Source organism: Bacillus rossius, chromosome 13 (assembly GCF_032445375.1).
Source record: "Bacillus rossius redtenbacheri isolate Brsri chromosome 13, Brsri_v3, whole genome shotgun sequence".
Taxonomy (NCBI): Eukaryota; Metazoa; Arthropoda; class Insecta; order Phasmatodea; family Bacillidae; genus Bacillus; species Bacillus rossius.
The window spans coordinates 3,542,919-3,559,771 of NC_086340.1; the positions used below are offsets into that span (position 1 = coordinate 3,542,919).

At 40.4% G+C, this 16,853-nt stretch overlaps 1 protein-coding gene across 2 annotated transcripts in view; it reads left to right on the forward strand.

The window, feature by feature from the left end:
* Window positions 1-16,853, forward strand: part of LOC134538121 (dynein axonemal assembly factor 5) — a 25,724-nt gene continuing 8,871 nt past the window's right edge. Inside the window, exons 1-9 of one of the 2 annotated variants that reach the window (XM_063379152.1) lie at window positions 1-966; window positions 1,342-1,525; window positions 3,460-3,605; window positions 7,310-7,542; window positions 9,451-9,660; window positions 12,292-12,442; window positions 13,636-13,797; window positions 14,952-15,134; window positions 15,898-16,152. In XM_063379152.1, the coding sequence (XP_063235222.1) occupies window positions 348-966; window positions 1,342-1,525; window positions 3,460-3,605; window positions 7,310-7,542; window positions 9,451-9,660; window positions 12,292-12,442; window positions 13,636-13,797; window positions 14,952-15,134; window positions 15,898-16,152 (2,143 nt within the window). In that variant the 5' untranslated portion in view covers window positions 1-347. Of the gene's footprint in view, window positions 967-1,321; window positions 1,526-3,459; window positions 3,606-7,309; window positions 7,543-9,450; window positions 9,661-12,291; window positions 12,443-13,635; window positions 13,798-14,951; window positions 15,135-15,897; window positions 16,153-16,853 lie in introns of both variants that reach the window. The other variant, XM_063379153.1, reaches the window with a different exon arrangement.

Here is a 16,853-nt window from a genome sequence, read left to right on the forward strand (position 1 = left end):
TTTTGAAATGTTACGTACTCGTATTTATTTTTACAAGTACAAAAAAAATTCGTACCTGCCGAGATTCGAACCGTCAGCCTTATGATTAAATGCCAGCGCCGCTGAGCGGTCAGCCACGAGGCCCTATGTGTTAATAAAAATATTCAGATGATGTATATGATCGTGCCGCCGGCCCCGGAACGAGCGTGAGCGGTGCGGCATTTGCAGCCAGTTGCAGGAAGGTAGCATTGCTGCCGCTAGACTCTTCTCTTTCCGTTCCAAGGTTAATAATTTTAATCAGCCAATAGGACGCAAGACTAGCTAGCCAACCAAGTAGTTAGAAGGTTACTACGGAATTTTGTTTACAAATGGTGGCATGCGGTCTTGAGTTTGTATTTGTTAAAATGGAGAATTTGACCATACGAAGGTATGTCAGTCTACTTGAGAGTGAAAATAAAAGTGAGAGACGCAGAGCTCTTGAAAGTTTACGAAATGAAATCGACACAGTCAGTTTTGCAGAAAATGAATTTCAGTTTCTCTTCAAGAAAATTCTGAGGATGTTGAGTGACTCTTCGGAAGCATGTAGAGAGTTGTCGGTGAATATTCTTGAAAATTTAATGAACCGTGCCTCAGGAACTGACTGTTGGCTTCCGTTTCTCATTCCCGTGTTAGTCCAACGAATTGGCAACCAAGAAATAGTAGAAGTATCGGAAGAAGTGAGGTTGTTGTTAGTGGTTTTATTTCGTGGTGTGATTTCCAAAGTTGGTTCTGGGATGTCGCAATACTTGGACGAGTCTGTGCAAATTCTGCGTTATACTTTAGTTGATCCATACCCAAAAATCAAGCAAGAAAGTTGTGTCTGTGCATCAGAATTGGCTAGGAACACTCCTCACTTTCACATGCAGTCAGAAAGCCTTGTTAAACCGCTGTTGCTCAATTTTATACATCAGCATTCTAGAATAAGACTGTCTAGTATCCAGTCAATTGGTAAGTGAAAATGCTATATTTGTTTGTAAGTTAAATATTTTTACATAGTGGAGTAAAATATTTATGTTATAAATTGTTGACAAAGTTCTGAAAACCTAATGTGATCATAACCATTCTGCATAACGCACTTAGTTAATTGTAACTATTTACCCCTTGTTTTATGGAGCACAATCAAGGCAACAACCAAGGACGTACTTGTTATTAACGGAACAAAGTATTTATGAAGGAGAACCACTTTTCTGTAACAATTATAACAAATATTCCAAAATGATTTTTTTTTTTTCTTCCTGAGATGTTTGCCAGCCACCGTCAGTGAGGGAGCGAGTGCTGTGTTGCAGTGTAGTGGCCTGTGCAGGTTCAGTCGGCCGGTTGCAGGAGACGTGGTCCGCTACGGCGACGGCAAGTCCCTGGAAGTGGTGGTGGGCTCGCTGGGGGAGCGTCTGCTGGACCGAGTGGTGGCCGTGCGTCTGGCCGTGGCGCGGGTGGTCGGCGACTGGCTGCTGCACCTCAGGGATCGCTACTCGCACTTCCACCGCCTGCTGCCACTGCTGCTGTCCTGGTGCGTGCTAGTCGCTCGTTCACGGGGGAACTCTTTTTAAAAATATTTTCTTACTTTTTTTTTGGTAAATATGTAGTAGGGCGGTATTTGCGAAAAAAAAAATGTTACAAATCCGAAAATACCTTTATTTTATGCTCTTCAACGTCCTCTTTTCATTATAAGTGGCGGAGGTAAGAAATTCCAAATACTTTAGGAGATATCGAATTTTTAAATTTCATCATATGTAGTTGAGCGGTATTTGCGAAAAAAAATGTTAAAAATCTGAAAATACCTTTATTATATGCTCTTCAACTTCCTCTTTTCATTAAAAGCGGCGGAGATAAGAAATTCCAAATAATTTAGGAGATATCAAATTTTTTAATTTTGCAATACAAGACCTGTGGAACCATTCCAGCGACGCCATTTTTGTTATTTTGCCGTGTGTTCGTGAATACCTGAATCGTCAATGCGTAATTAATAAAATGGTTGATTAGGTCAGGTCAGTTACATTATTAATACTTTCAAACTAAGCCGACATTAAAAATAATGTAAATTAATTTTAATTATTCTTTAGTTTTAAATTATTTATAATGTAACTGACCTTACCTAACAAACCCGTAACAAAGGATGCACAGTAACAACTCACGTAATTTTTTTTTGTTACTTATTACTTGCGCAACAATATCAAAATAACAAATAAGACTTTAAAATTAGAAACGTTAAAAACTCACCTAAATTGGAGGCGGTAATTAAACACCGTTTTAAACAATAAATGAACTAAATAATCACGTATTGGTTCGTTTGAATTATGGCCTATCACGAACAATCACGTGACATCATTATCCAATAAAAAAAGTAGATACTCGTACCTTGTACGTAAACAAGAAACAATGTTAACCGCCACATCACGGCACTGGTATTGTGATGTAATTTAAAAATTCGATATCTCCTAAAGTATTTGGAATTTCTTATCTCCGCAGCTTTTAATGAAAAGAGGAAGTTGAAGAGCATATAATAAAGGTATTTTCGGATTTTTAACATTTCCGCAAATACCGTTCAACTACATATGATGAAATTTAAAAATTCGATATCTTCTAAAGTATTTGGAATTTCTTACCTCCGCCACTTTTAATGAAAAGAGGACGTTGAAGAGCATAAAATAAAGGTATTTTCGGATTTTTAACATTTATTTTCGCAAATACCGCCCAACTACATATTTATTATTTACCTTTTTTTTTTCACCAAATGAGTTCAGCTGTCAGGCGTGTCTTAGAAGCCCATGTTCGTCACTCGGAACGGGGCAGGTTAAGGTAATTTACAGTAACTTTGCTAAGGAGGCTTTGAGTCTGTCTTCCCTACACATATGATGTCACGCTCTGAGAGAATAGTCTCGATGGGTCTGTTGTGGGAAATATGGCACGACGTATTGTAATACCTACAGTTGGGCAAGCATGATATACATATATTGATGGTGGTAGCTCACAGTATTTTGGAATGATGTTTTGATTATAGTACTGTTTTTTAGGTAATGGTCTAGAGTGGTGAATGGAATACATAGTTGGGGGATTTGAGACTAAATAGAAGGTAGCTTTAATATTTGGCAATATTAATCGATGAAGGTTGGTATGAGTACTTACAAGTTAATATCACCATGAATACTATTACTGTTATATTATAAAAATTATTTTACCGAAATCTGGATACAACAGATTAAATTTGAACAAAAATTTAAATTGAATAAATTTTAACGGCCAATGTTTGAAGTTGCTTGGATTCTGGGTTGTAGCTGCATCAAAGGCAAAGACGTCACAGGCGTATCGGCCGACGTGGCAGTTGCCATCATGGGCAGGTAACTCCTGATGATGGTGACTTGGGCGCGTCTACAACTCGGAGGCAGAGCAACTGTCTGTGTATGGACCCCTTGTCAGAGTGTTGGGTGGTGTGTGTCGGCACAGCACGTGTGACGAGATGGACGAGGTGCGGGCTGAAGCGTTGGAGCTCTGGGACGCGGCGGGGCGACAGTTCCTGAAGGAGAACGAGGAGGAGCTCAAGGACAGGATGGACTTCCTCGAGGACACGCCACAGCACTATCCCCCGGACGGTATGTCACACCACTGCACTATCCCCCGGACGGTAGGTCACGCCACTGCACTATCCCCCGGACGGTAGGTCACGCCAGGCACTGTCCCCCGGACGGTAGGTCACGCCACGGCACTATCCCCTGGATGGTAGGTCACGCCACGGCACTATCCCTCGGACGGTATGTCACACCACTGCACTATCCCCCGGACGGTATGTCACGCCACTGCACTATCCCCCAGACGGTATGTCACACCACTGCACTATCCCCCGGACGGTAGGTCACGCCACTGCACTATCCCCCGGACGGTACGTCACGCCAGGCACTGTCCCCCGGACGGTATGTCACACCACTGCACTATCCCCCGGACGGTATGTCATGCCACTGCACTATCCCCCGGATGATATGTCACACCACTGCCTATCCCCCGGACAGTATGTCACGCCACTGCACTATCCCCCGGACGGTAGGTCACGCCACTGCACTATCCCCCGGACGGTAGGTCACGCCACTGCACTATCCCCTGGATGGTAGGTCACGCCACTGCACTATCCCCCGGACGGTAGGTCACGCCACTGCACTATCCCCCGGACGATAAGTCATGCCACGGCACTATCCCCCGGACAGTAGGTCACGGCACTTACACAATGTCTACCGAGTCACCAAAGTTATCAACGTCCTGTAAAATTACCTGATTGTAGAAAAGATTTCAAAGCATCACTAGAAAGTTGAAAATTTTCATTGTATTTTTTTTTTTTTTTTGAAACTCCTTTAAGAATTATCTTGATCGCCTTGAATTAAAATAAAAATAGTTTAAGTGTTAGGGTGATTATTTGGTGAGTCCAATGTGTACGATACTTAGTGTTTTAATATATGCTTGGAACAACACACCTGTTTGTGAGGGGGGACAGTACAAAATCAATGGTAGTTATTTGCTGTATGCAGCAGTTTATGCATACTGCATAAAGACATAGAAAGTTCAAGGAACTTTACAGTTTTATTTATTTTTGCAGACCAGGAGAAACCCTCATAGAATAATCATCATAAATATGTAAAGTGTACCAACTAGGGATGGGTCGATTCGATTCTCCGATTCCTCGATATCACCGATTATTAAAAAATTTGGGTACTCAGTATCGGGTACTAAAAAAGGGCAAGGTAGGTTAGGAATCGGTTAAGTTAAGAAAATACAGAAGAAATATATTTTCGTCTGAACTTTACTTACTTATTTTAATACATCTTACCTGCCGTATGCGCATAAAATTCCTAATAATGCTCATTATTATTAAATATTAATTTTATACGAATAAAAATAAATAAAAACAATGTTACCGGGCATGTTTAACCTCTAATTAAAACTCCACGATCGAAGAACATTATTCCTCACTCATGTATTAGACGTAAATAAATTGTAAAAAGACTTATTAATTTTATTTGCAGTTAAGAAAAGTCCATTGTTTTTTGTGAAGAAAGTGACGGTTATGAAACCAGATCACATCACGTGTCGTCACCATTTTAGTTGTGAGCCATTCAAGGATGATGGCCTCCACAAAATCTCTGGTGGCCATAAAATATAAAGTCAAGTCGAAACGTGTCGATTCGTTGCGTACGGGACAAATTGTATAATGAAAGCAACAATCGATTTTAAAGAATTCTCTGGCCATACCGCCAACAGAGGCTCGTGTTTATTTCTTGCAAAGGAAAACCGTAATAATTACTAGAAAAACACTTGAAAATAGTTTTAGCAAAACAATATTTGTGCCAAATAAATAGCATAAATGCGAAACAATTCACAGTAACCTCAATAGCACGACGGTGAATTACGGCAAATATTGTTTTGCTAAAACTATTTTCAAGTGTTTTGCTAGTTTGTTAGTAAAAAAAATGTTCGCCGACTGTCGTTTCAAATTACGATGCGAATGGTCTGATATTGTATCAACATGTCTAAAGTTTGGGAACATTTTTGCATCAATAGTGAAAATGACAAATATGCAATTTGTAATCATGGTAGTGCGCAAATTTCACGGAGCGGTACTTACAAATCTACAACCAATTTAATGAAGCATTTGAAATCCCGGCACACATTATTACCAGAAAAAATAGTCTTTGAAGAAAAACAAACTATTGTTTACAGCACTGTCACCAACTAAGTCAAAAGGTACCACAGAAAAAAGTAGTGCTACCTTTGAACCCATTTTGAACAAAGATATGTTATCGGCGTTATCGCCTGTTAAAGAACCCTGTCTAAATGTTGAACTTCTTTGTGCACAGCCTAGTACTTACTAGCAAACAAACATCATGTGAAGATGCTTCTTCACTGGTAATTGAAAAAAAAACCCTAAACATTTAATCCTAAGTTTATAATTATCCTTTATACATGTTATTATCATTATGTAATGCATTCAATTCTTAAGTAGTTTTAATTATGTGACCAGAATTACCAGGAATCGAGAACTGGAATGACTCAGAATCGATAATCGAAATTTAGGAATCGGTACCGGTATCGGAATCGATAAAAATGTGTACTTAACCCATCCCTAGTACCAACATGACACTACTAAATGCAACTACTTATTGTCCATGATACTTTATAGCAGGGAAAATTAATTTTTTTAAGACTGAAGGAAGTGTAAAGTCAAATTTATTGTATATTAATAAGAGAAATGTAAAATATGAAATTAATGACATAATATTTATTTTGGTCATTAGGTTTTGGAGTAACTATAACCCATGTAGGGAGCTGCAGTGTAAGTTATTGGGAATATGTATTAGGTAAGTATAATTTTTTGAGGCTTGTGTTATTTGAGAAATGTTAAAAAAAATTAGTTTGATTACAGATTAATCAAGGGAATGCCTTGCTTGTTTTGTGGATTAGTTTACCGTTTGTGTGGTGAAATCAACATTGATCTAAATATCAGAAGTCGAAAAAGTACTAATGTTGTAAAGTAGGAATGATAAACTTATAACAGTTGCAAGATTAAATAGTAATCTTTTTCCAATCTTTTTAGTAAAATTTTGGTAACAAACATCATGCTAAATAAATTACTTTCAATGAATTTAACATTTAAAAGTTTAGGTATTTTTTCATTAGAATTAAGTTTTCATTGAAAATACTGGTAAGTTTCATGATTGCTTTGTGGTTCAGTAACTTGAATTTCTTTCTTGTATTGACATGCTTTTCAATGTTATTTCGGTTTTACGGTAACTCACCACATAATCGTGTTCATCATCTCACGGAGTTTGAATCATTAAACACGCCACAGTGTTGGGCTGTCATTGGAAAGAGTGCTCAGACCGCTATTGTCTAGTGCAATAGACAACATTTAAGCATGCAACAGGCGTATTTCTTGACTTGTCGGCAGAATTCGAATAGGTGTATTATGTATATATGGACGGTCTCCGGGTTGAAGGGTAACAAGTCACATTTTGGTGATTTTTAGTTTATTCCAGCAATAAACTCTTTAAGTATACTTAGAATATGTAATGCATTTTTAATCATTGACAACTATGTTGGTAAATATGTTGGTAAAAATAAAAGAATAATGCAAGAAAAATTTAATTTAATTTTAAATTCAATTTTTTATCTAAGAGTTTTTTTGTTTCTCCTGCAAAAAGTGGAATTCTAAACTTGTTACCTTTTACCCGGAGACCGTCTATGTATACCACGCTCGTGGACGGATAGAAACGCGAGCCAGCCGGCAGGGCCGTGCCGTGCCGTGCCGCAGTGCGCCGGCCGAACCTGGGCTGCCGCGTGCTGGCACAGCGCAACGCCAGCAAGGTGTTGCCCGCGCTGGAGCGGGAGCTGGGGGACTGGATCCCGGACGCTCGGCTGAAGGCGTCCCAGCTGCTGGGGGTGTTGCTGCTGAACGCAGAGTCCCACATGACCCAGCACCTGGAGAAGATACTGGGCGTGCTGTGCCGCGCCTGCGCCGACACCGACCCGGCCGTCGGGAGGAACGTGAGTGCCCGCTGTCCCGCTGCCCCGCTCAGTGGCGTGCCCGGGGGGGTCAGGCAGAAGGCTAGGGCCTTTCCGGGGGGGGCCTGGGGGGGTACGGAATACCCCCCAGCTAGGCGGGGGGTCCAGGGGTCCTCCCCCGGGGAAAATTTTGAAAAATATGTGTTCAATATTGCTGATTTAGGCTATCTAAAAATACTTATTAATTAAACATTTATGCTTGTGTCATTGAATTTATTTTAATATCATACTAAATATTTTTTTTTTTTTCATTTTATGAATTTAATATTAAAATAATTTTAGCCCTGGGGGGGGGGTCCAGTCCCGCTCATCCCCCCCCAGGCACGCCCTTGGTCCCGCTGTCCCACGGTCCCGCTTGCGGTGGTGCGGAGAAATGTTTTACAATTATTTTATATAAATCAAAAAAACTACATTTATGAAATCAACAAAAAAATTTCAGTGGAAAGAAAGAAAACTTTAAAAAATACCTTCTAAAACTGCTCAAAAGGGTTCAGTTTGTGGGAATATTCAGTAGTTAAAGTCAGTAGTATCGAAACATTCGGAAAATTCATTTTCAATTTCGGTAAGGAATTTTCTTATTGAATTTAGATGAAAAATCAATGGATTTGAGTTAGATATATATTCAGGTGCCTAATGAATGTTCATTTCTTTTATATGTATTGACTTCATTAGTTTGTAGTCAAATATTTTCTTTGCATGTAAAAAATGAAAGCTTTCAATTACTTTTTTTTTATTGTTAAGCATCACATCTACAGGATGACCTCGTATGTAAGAAAACCATTAAATAATGCAAGTGAAATCAAACAGCACTTAATTTTTTTAATTAGAAAAATTGAAAGTTAAAAACTACAAAAATTTTATTTTAATAAATTAACACTTTTATTTCAGCTGACAAGTGAAATACTGTTTTTCTTCATTACTTTTGAGTCAATACTCACTTGTAAAGTCTGTTAATTGATCTTTCCTCATTATGGAGCTGGGTACATATCAATTAGTATGTTCAGTACAGGAAAGACCTATTTTATATAATCCATCTTTAAAGGAGTATCACGACAACATTTTTATTTCTAGAATGTGGGAAGACATGACGTAACGTAAATAGGGTATAGAGCTGTTGCGAGAGAAGTCAGTGTTTAGCTGTCACGCGGCATCGCGTCATATTCTGTGTGTGCCCTGCCTCACCCTCCGACATTATTGGACCAACTTTACCGGAAGGTAATAATGTTCGCAGGCTTTCACGGCCATCGTCAGAAGTAGCTCGGCTCCTGGGTTGTAGCCGCTTCCTCGACATTGCAGTCGCCATCATCAGGGAACAGTTACCTACTGGTAGGTAGGTAAGTAATAGCTCCCTGATGATGGCGACTGCAATGTCAACCGAAACGTCGGTGAATTGAAGGGGCAAGTGGATGAAAGTGTTATGTTACAAAACTATTGTTTTGAGAAAAAGGCTCCGTAAGTAATTTGTTTGCTACTTGCTTATGTGTACATTACATAGAATGCATCATAACACCTTCATCCCTGGACTTAGTGCAATTTTTCAAAAAATGTAACATAACACCTTCATCCACTTAATCCTTCAATTATTCGCCAAGGACGCGGCTACAACCCAGAAGCCAAGCTACTTTTATCGAAAGGTGTTGAGCAAATTCTGGCAGAGTTTCAGGACCTTTAATGGCTAAGTTCGTTCACCAGTTTTTTGTTATTTTAGTTCCTTCTCATTCCAGCTCTTTATAAAGATACATTTCGAAACCCAGACTGTAGAAGGAAGCCAAACACATTATCAACAAATTTTTTTTGTTTTTAAATTTTACATTTTGTTGCCAACGTGTGCATGGTATGGTAGCAGCGTGGTAGTGGATCAGCGACGGAGCTAGAAGCTGGCTGCGGCAGGCGGAGAAGGCGGCGGAGCTGGTGGGCTACTTCGTGGTCCCGGGCGTGTACTGCCGGCTGCTGCTGCCCGCCCTGGAAGCAGACCCGGGCCCCGGGCACCTCCGGGCGCTGGCCGGCGTCCTGAGGGGCAGCGAGCGGGCCGGGCTGGCGGAGCAGCTCCCGCTGCTGGCAGACCTGCTCCAGGGGCGCCACCTTCGCTGCAGCAGGGATGTGCGTGGGCCCCTTACCTCATTCATTCTCTCTATCTAAGTACTGCTCACCTGAGTCCCATGAAGTGGTGGAGGTGCAGTCAGAATATACTCCACTGTGATGATGATAATACCTATCTCTTTGTAAACGTATTTATAGAAATACATAACGGTTTTTAGATTTTAAACTAAGATATTCCCCGCACTTGACAGGGAATTACTTGGCAAAAGAAATAGATCATGGTGCTTAATTAAAATGGTGAATTTTCCTGTTATGTTAACTACGAATTCGATGAAAATCGACAGATTAGAGTCTTTTGCCAATGCTCTTTGCTAATTGACTCATGGCAGGATATCTACTAAAGATAATCGTTAGTGATAATTAAGTCTTCACCACCTTGAAATTTTCAATTTTGATCTGCATATCCAACTTTTTGGGAGGACTAAACGTATATAATATCTAGGGGTGTGCGGGAATAGGTTTTTGTACTGCGGGAAATTTTCGGGACAAATAAATTATTCCCGCGGGAAACGGGACGGGATCGGGAAAAATTAAAAAAAAAAAAAAAAAAAAGCAAATTTTTAATTCTAATATGAGATGGCCATTTAAACTTTTCCTTGCAAAGCTAGTTGATTTTTGCTGCAATTTCTTTTGTCTGCTTCACTTGCCCTTTTTTCAGCGGCGACTTCATATTTTTTAGCATCCTCAAATTCTTTTTTTATAGAGGGATGTTTAATGAGATGTCTTAGTAATCCAGACGTGCTACCATGCTCGCATCTCAAAAAAATTTTCACACGAGACACACTTTGCCAGGGATTTACTGTCTGTCAGACGTTCAAAATACTTCCAAACACTTTTAGGTTTACAAGTAACAAGCTGATCGGTTGCGACCTCCATTATTTGTAGGCTGCTAGTTTGTTTTAATATACAACGGCATCGAAAATAGGAACAGATACTTTGCACAAGCCTTAATAACGTAACGTCAGCCGACAAAGCCTGCTAAACTAAACAGTAAACAACTATTTTTTTCTCCCAAAGCAAAATCATAGATGTTTAGATACTCGTGAGCAGTGGTGTAAAACTACGTGATTTCATATTTTTCAAAGTGCCAATACAGTTCTCTACATCGCCACTGCTATCAAGTAATGAGAACGGTTACGCTTTGTTATGTAACACAAGTCTAGTATTTCTTATATGTTTGGCGAAAATGTTGGATTGCGCATGTGTTTTGTTTGTGTGTAAGGACACACAGTGGTTTTAGGTTACGTATTCAATGGTGACGGCAATAACGTTATATAACTGACAATTCACGTATCTTGCAAATTTGTACCCCTGAAGAAATATATTTATGAACGCATACAATATTTAAGGTACTCCATACGTTTTTTATATTCCAATTAGATATGTGTAAACAATTATCATAATTCACTGCACACCACAGCTGTCGCTACGATCGGCATACGTTTAAAAGATGTTTTGCGTTTAAATAGTACGGAAACCCTTCAAAAATGTACGAATCCATAACAAATATTGTTGTAAAAACAGTTTGAATTGATAGAAAACATTTCCACATGATTAGTAAACATTTATAAATTTTTAAACAATTTCCCGAATAATTCGGGAGTAATAAAATTCCCGCCCGGCATTTCGGGAAGCCTATTTACCCGACTTTTTTACCGAAGCGTCGGGATCCCGCACACCCCTACTAAATACTGCTCACCTGAGTTCCATAAAGTGGTGAAGGTGCAGTCAGAATTTATTCCCCTGTGATGATGATAATAATACCCATCTCTTTGTAAACATATTTATTGAAATAATGGTTTTGAGATTTTAAACTAAGGTATTCCCCGCACTTGGCAGGGAATTACTTGGCAAAAGAAATAGATCGTGGTGCTTAATTTAAATATCATGAAATGAATAAAATGGTGAATTTTCCTGTTATGTTATTAACTACAAATTCGGTGAAAATAGACAGATTACAGTCTTTTGCCAATGCTCTTTGCTAATTGACTTATGGCAGGATTTCTACTAAAGATATACCTTAATGGTAATTAAGTCTTCACCACCTTGAAATTTTTCAATTTCGATCTGCATATCCAACTTTTTGGGACGATTAAACGTATATATAATATCTTGACGAGCTTTCGCACTTTGTTACAGTTTGGGGCTGCAAGTGTTCAGGGTGTCCACAGTTAGTACTTTCGTACTAGATCTAGTACTTTTATAAGTTTTTTTTAGTGGTCTAGTACATTTACGCTCAGATCTAGTACTTTTTTTCTTTAACATAATAATATTTCAGTAACTCCAATATGTTTTTTAAGCGTGATTATTTTTAAAAACTATAGAATGCATGTGTGTGTGGTGTGATTTTTAAGTTAGAGCGTTGCAATGTCACAATAACTTCCTTAATTGTTGAAACCATAACAAATTATAATTTGATACTTTTTTTTTTTTTTTTCAAATCTAGTACTTTTTTTCTCGCCTAAGTTGGTACGAAATTTTTTTTTTTTCCTTGTGGACAGCCTGCAGTTGTCCAGAGCTGGGTCACGTGCCACTGAACGTGATGGAACAGCTGTACTTGGACCTGTGTCTCGGTGCTCAAGGACGGACGCTCGTTGCAAATGCGTGCATGCATGTCGCTGTTTGTTGCAGGCTGCGTTACAGCTGCAGCTGCTGGGCTGCTGCGCTGCGCTGATGCTCGTGTGCCGCGAGGACTGCCGCGCCGTGTCGCAGCAGCTGTTCGCCGTGCTGCTGTCCGTGCTGGCCCTCGGCGCAGACGGCTCCGTCGCTCGGCGCGCTACAGGTGGGCACGGCTACCTCCCTCCCTCCCTCATTCCCTCCCTCACTCATTCCCTCCCTCCCTCACTCATTCCCTCCCTCACTCATTCCCTCCCTCCCTCCCTCATTCCCTCCCTCCCTCCCTCATTCCCTCCCTCCCTCCCTCCCTCACTCATTCCCTCCCTCCCTCCCTCACTCACTCTCATTCCCTCACTCCCTCCCTCCCTCACTCACGCCTCATTCCGAGATGTCATTTCGGTAGCAGCCCAAGTTTTATCGCATTACCTACATTTGTTTCTGAATTTCTCTGCAAATTAATTTATTCCGTGTAATCTACGATTTCATTCATATAATATTGGTCCAAAAATAGGTTCATGTAAGTGCATAGAAGAGATGGTTCAAACTAAAATTGCAATTAAATGCATAACATTGTGAAATCTAACACAAAAGAGGTAGTTATAATGTAGACATTTCACAAAAGGATAGTAAAATGAGGGGTGAGGGGAATTGGGAAAATGAAGGGTCATCCATTTTATATTTGCCAGTTCTGTACTGCCAGAAAAAAAAACATTGCTGAATGAAATCTCTCAGAAACAAATGATAAATATTAGGGATGGGCATGTCATTTCTTCGGTGCTTCGATTCCACTGATTCCACCTGGAAGCAGAACCGTTGGTTCTCAAGCTTCAAAGAGGAATCAATTGAAACACAACAATCAGGATCGTTAAAGGTCATGGCGGGTGAGAAGAATTCTACAAGAATACAAAATCATGGATTTTGAACAGTTTTAATTGTGTATTTCGCAATACTACTTGCAAGTTTTTTAAACGTGAATTTTCAGAAATTGTGTGTGTATATTGAAACTTCTTAAGTGGTATTCTTTAGGTTAACCTTCTACCTGAATTTCCATAATTTCATTCCGAAAAGCAGTAAAATTGGGAATTAGAATCGGAATCGAACCTGGAAACGACGGAAATTTTGGAATCGGAATAGAAGAAATGTGGAATCGACCCATCTCTAATAAAGTAGTAAAAATATATTACTGGTTTTTTTTTTTTTTAAGGTTCCAAACTGATTGTAAAATAGGTTCAATTTGTTGGTTTATTTAGTGCACATAATGAATCTATTGGATGCAAGGCATTTATTTGTTAGCTAATGTGTAGGTTTGTGCCCGTGTAAAAGGATTGCCTGCTGTAAGTTGTACATCTCGGCTCGCAGATCTGATGGAAGAGCTCCGGACGCTGGAAGGTGTGGCGTCGATGGCCGATTTGTACGCCCGTCACATCTCGCCGGTGCTGCGAGACTTGGAGGCGGACGATGCTCCCTGGACCGCTCACTCTCCGAAGAGATTCATCTTCCAGGCGGTGGTCCAGCACTCTGGTGGGTCGCCCGTCTGTGGCCGCGAATCCTCTCTTCCTCGTAGCCGGGCGAGACTTGGAACTACACGAGTACTATTCGTATAGTCGGCCGAGTTGAGGCAGGCCTGTTCCTGCTCCCTTCACGTGCAGCGTGATTGGTTGATAACATTCGCGAGAGGGCTGGCTTTCACCGACCATTACAGTTGAAACAAGTCTTCCTTCATTTTGGTGAACATAATATTTATTTTTTTTTGTCTGCCCACGAGGATCATTTTCAGTTTTTAAATCAAAATAATCACAATTGGGAACATGCCCAATTTTTTTTTCCTGTCTCATTCCATTTTACTAGCATTGTTTGTTACAAATTCTTAAAAAAAATTTTTACACTTTAAGGAGGGCTGCGTTGGGACGTCATGCTGCAGTAAGAGTGCTCTTCTCTCGCAAGTATCGTCAAAATTTATAAATCTGTTTCTGTTAATATCCGGTAGAGATTGTTAGCCTTGATCAGGATGCTTTTTGCTAAACAAAATTTTGTTGTGGAAATCTTTAAACAATGGAGCTATTTGTTTACAAGTATGAACTCTTAAACTGTAAAAATTATATAGTCATCAGATCATCAGAAGTAGGCCTTAGGCTGTGAATTTATAAATATCTTAGAATTAGGCATCAAAAGTTTAATAAACAAAAATAAATTATGACTCCCCATATAATTTTTAATATCTTTGACTGTGCCTTCGACCACAGGCAAATGGTCGTGTTGGCAACAGCCCGGCCATGCCCGCTCGCGGAAATTAAGTACGGTTAACATGCCGCTTGAAGAAATATTTATGCATAGTTATAGACTAATAACTACGGTACCCGGCTTTGTACGGGCAGGTAAAGTTTTATATTTAGTCGGGTAGGTGAGTATTTTTAATAAGTAAGCTATAGCCACAGCTGTGCGAAGGCTTTTAAAGCAGCTTGATGTTGGGCTTGATCTTGTCTTCTCAGTTCAGTAATTTCCATAGACTGTGGCGATCGAGCAAGTGTTTTTGCTAGTGGTAGGTTCATACATTTTTTAGTGAGTCCTTGTCCTAACTCTGATAGTATTTTAATGAAATACCTGACACATCATGTTCTGCTCGAGTGTCACCCTCTTTCTCAGCTGTCAGCTGGTGATGTTCCTGTGTTGCACAGGAGAGGCAATATGCTCCAGCCTGGAAGCTGTGGGCAGGATAATGGTGAGGCTGGCGAAGCCCGACGCCGACCCAGAAGTGAAAGTGAAGATGTTCACTGTCGTTTCTGCGCTGTTCCTTGAGAGACACAGCAGTCTGGAGGGCTGCAGTGGTCTCGAGGACTTCGTGAAGGTTGTTATTGAAGGTGAGTTCGCCAGGAGGGTAACTACTAGGTGCTCTGCTGTGGCGTTGTGTGAACATTGCTGGTCTGTCCTGGAACTGAAACTAAACTATATACACTCATCACTGACTCACGGACTGACTCTGTAACGCTGTATGAATTCTGTATTCATGCACTTACAATTTAACATTTTCATTGCTCTTTGCATGGGGGCATAGAGTCATTTTGATGAGGCCGACAGTTTCAGCATTTTTCAGTGATATAGTAGCAAGACTGGCTTAGTTTTCCATGTTTTGGCCGTGTATGTCTGTTTAACATGATTCAAGTTGTTGGACTCCACTTGCAAATCTGAATCTACCAACCAATGTTGTGTCCATTTTCCAGTGCTAATGAGAGGATTAAATTGATCACGAATATATATTAAGGCGCACTTGAATTGTATCATGCTAATGTTGTTGCGAACTCTATTCAGTTGAGCACCTTCATACGAATCGCTCTCAGTATGGTTGCCATCCTGGTGTGTATTGAATTAAATCCACAGCAAGGAAGATTACTGAATGACCAGAGACATTTAACACACAATGTAGTTTCTCAAAGAGGTTCTTCATCAAATAACAATTTTCATTTACTCATCATTCAAATTAATTTCATGTTTAAAGTTAAATTCGGTGCTAAATGGTTTCTCAACTTGCACTTCTGTTTTACGGACGTGCTTTGCGGCGTTATTTTGGTTTTTTATCGCGATTCACAACAATGACTTGTGCCTGTTGTCGGTGACGTGCGCCAGACGTGGTGGCCGGGAACCTGGTGTGGCGGGCGGGACGCACGGCGGAGGCGGTTCGGGCGGCGGCCGTGACCTTGTTGTGGGCCGTGCTGCGCGGTTCTGCGCCGGTGCCCCGGCCCCTGGTCGCCTCCTGCCTGCCCCTGCTGCTGTCCCTGGTGGAGGACTCGTTGCCCCGGACACGGCTCACCGCGCTGAGGGCCCTCGCCCGGCTGGCGCGGGCCGCCTTCACTGCCGACACCATCCACAAGGTGCTGCCAGGTGAGCCGGCTCTGTGCAGGTCGACCGCAGGTGTGTGTTTCACCACGTGGTGAGGTGTTTGTAGACTCTTGAATACAGCGTCCACCTTCTTGTGTATAGCTACTGCAGGAGACGGACTGACATTTTGAACCTCTGTACTCATGGTTTAGACTTTAGATACAAAGCATGGTTGCTACAGAAATAGAATCTTAGAATTCCCTGACTTTTCCCTGTTTTCCAGAAATTTAAGAGAAAAATTCCCTGACTTTCTTATGAAGTACATACCATAAATATTAACGTGCATATGATTAAATGTAATATAAAATTTTCAACATGAGGTTTTTTTATTGTGTTATTTTGACGGCAGAATTGCGAATGTGTTTTTGTTCCTTTGACATGGCTGGTGAGAGCTCTTCGGCCCATATTGCTGAGTTGAATACCTACTTTTGTAGCACAAAGTGCAGTACGCAGAATTTATGTTTTTAGCAGAGGGTTTGATATGGTGAAACTGTTACTCCTTGAGCCAATTCTCCTAAAAAGTAATTTTCTTCAACATCTCTAAGCTAAAAAAAAGTACATAATATTTTCAGGTTAGGTTAAAAAATTATTGTTTATGAATTCTTAAAAATATATTACTACACGAATACAAAAACTATTACAAATTCACACCTAGCAATATAACGGGCCTACTTTGAGAATTACAATAGCAGCATTACAACATG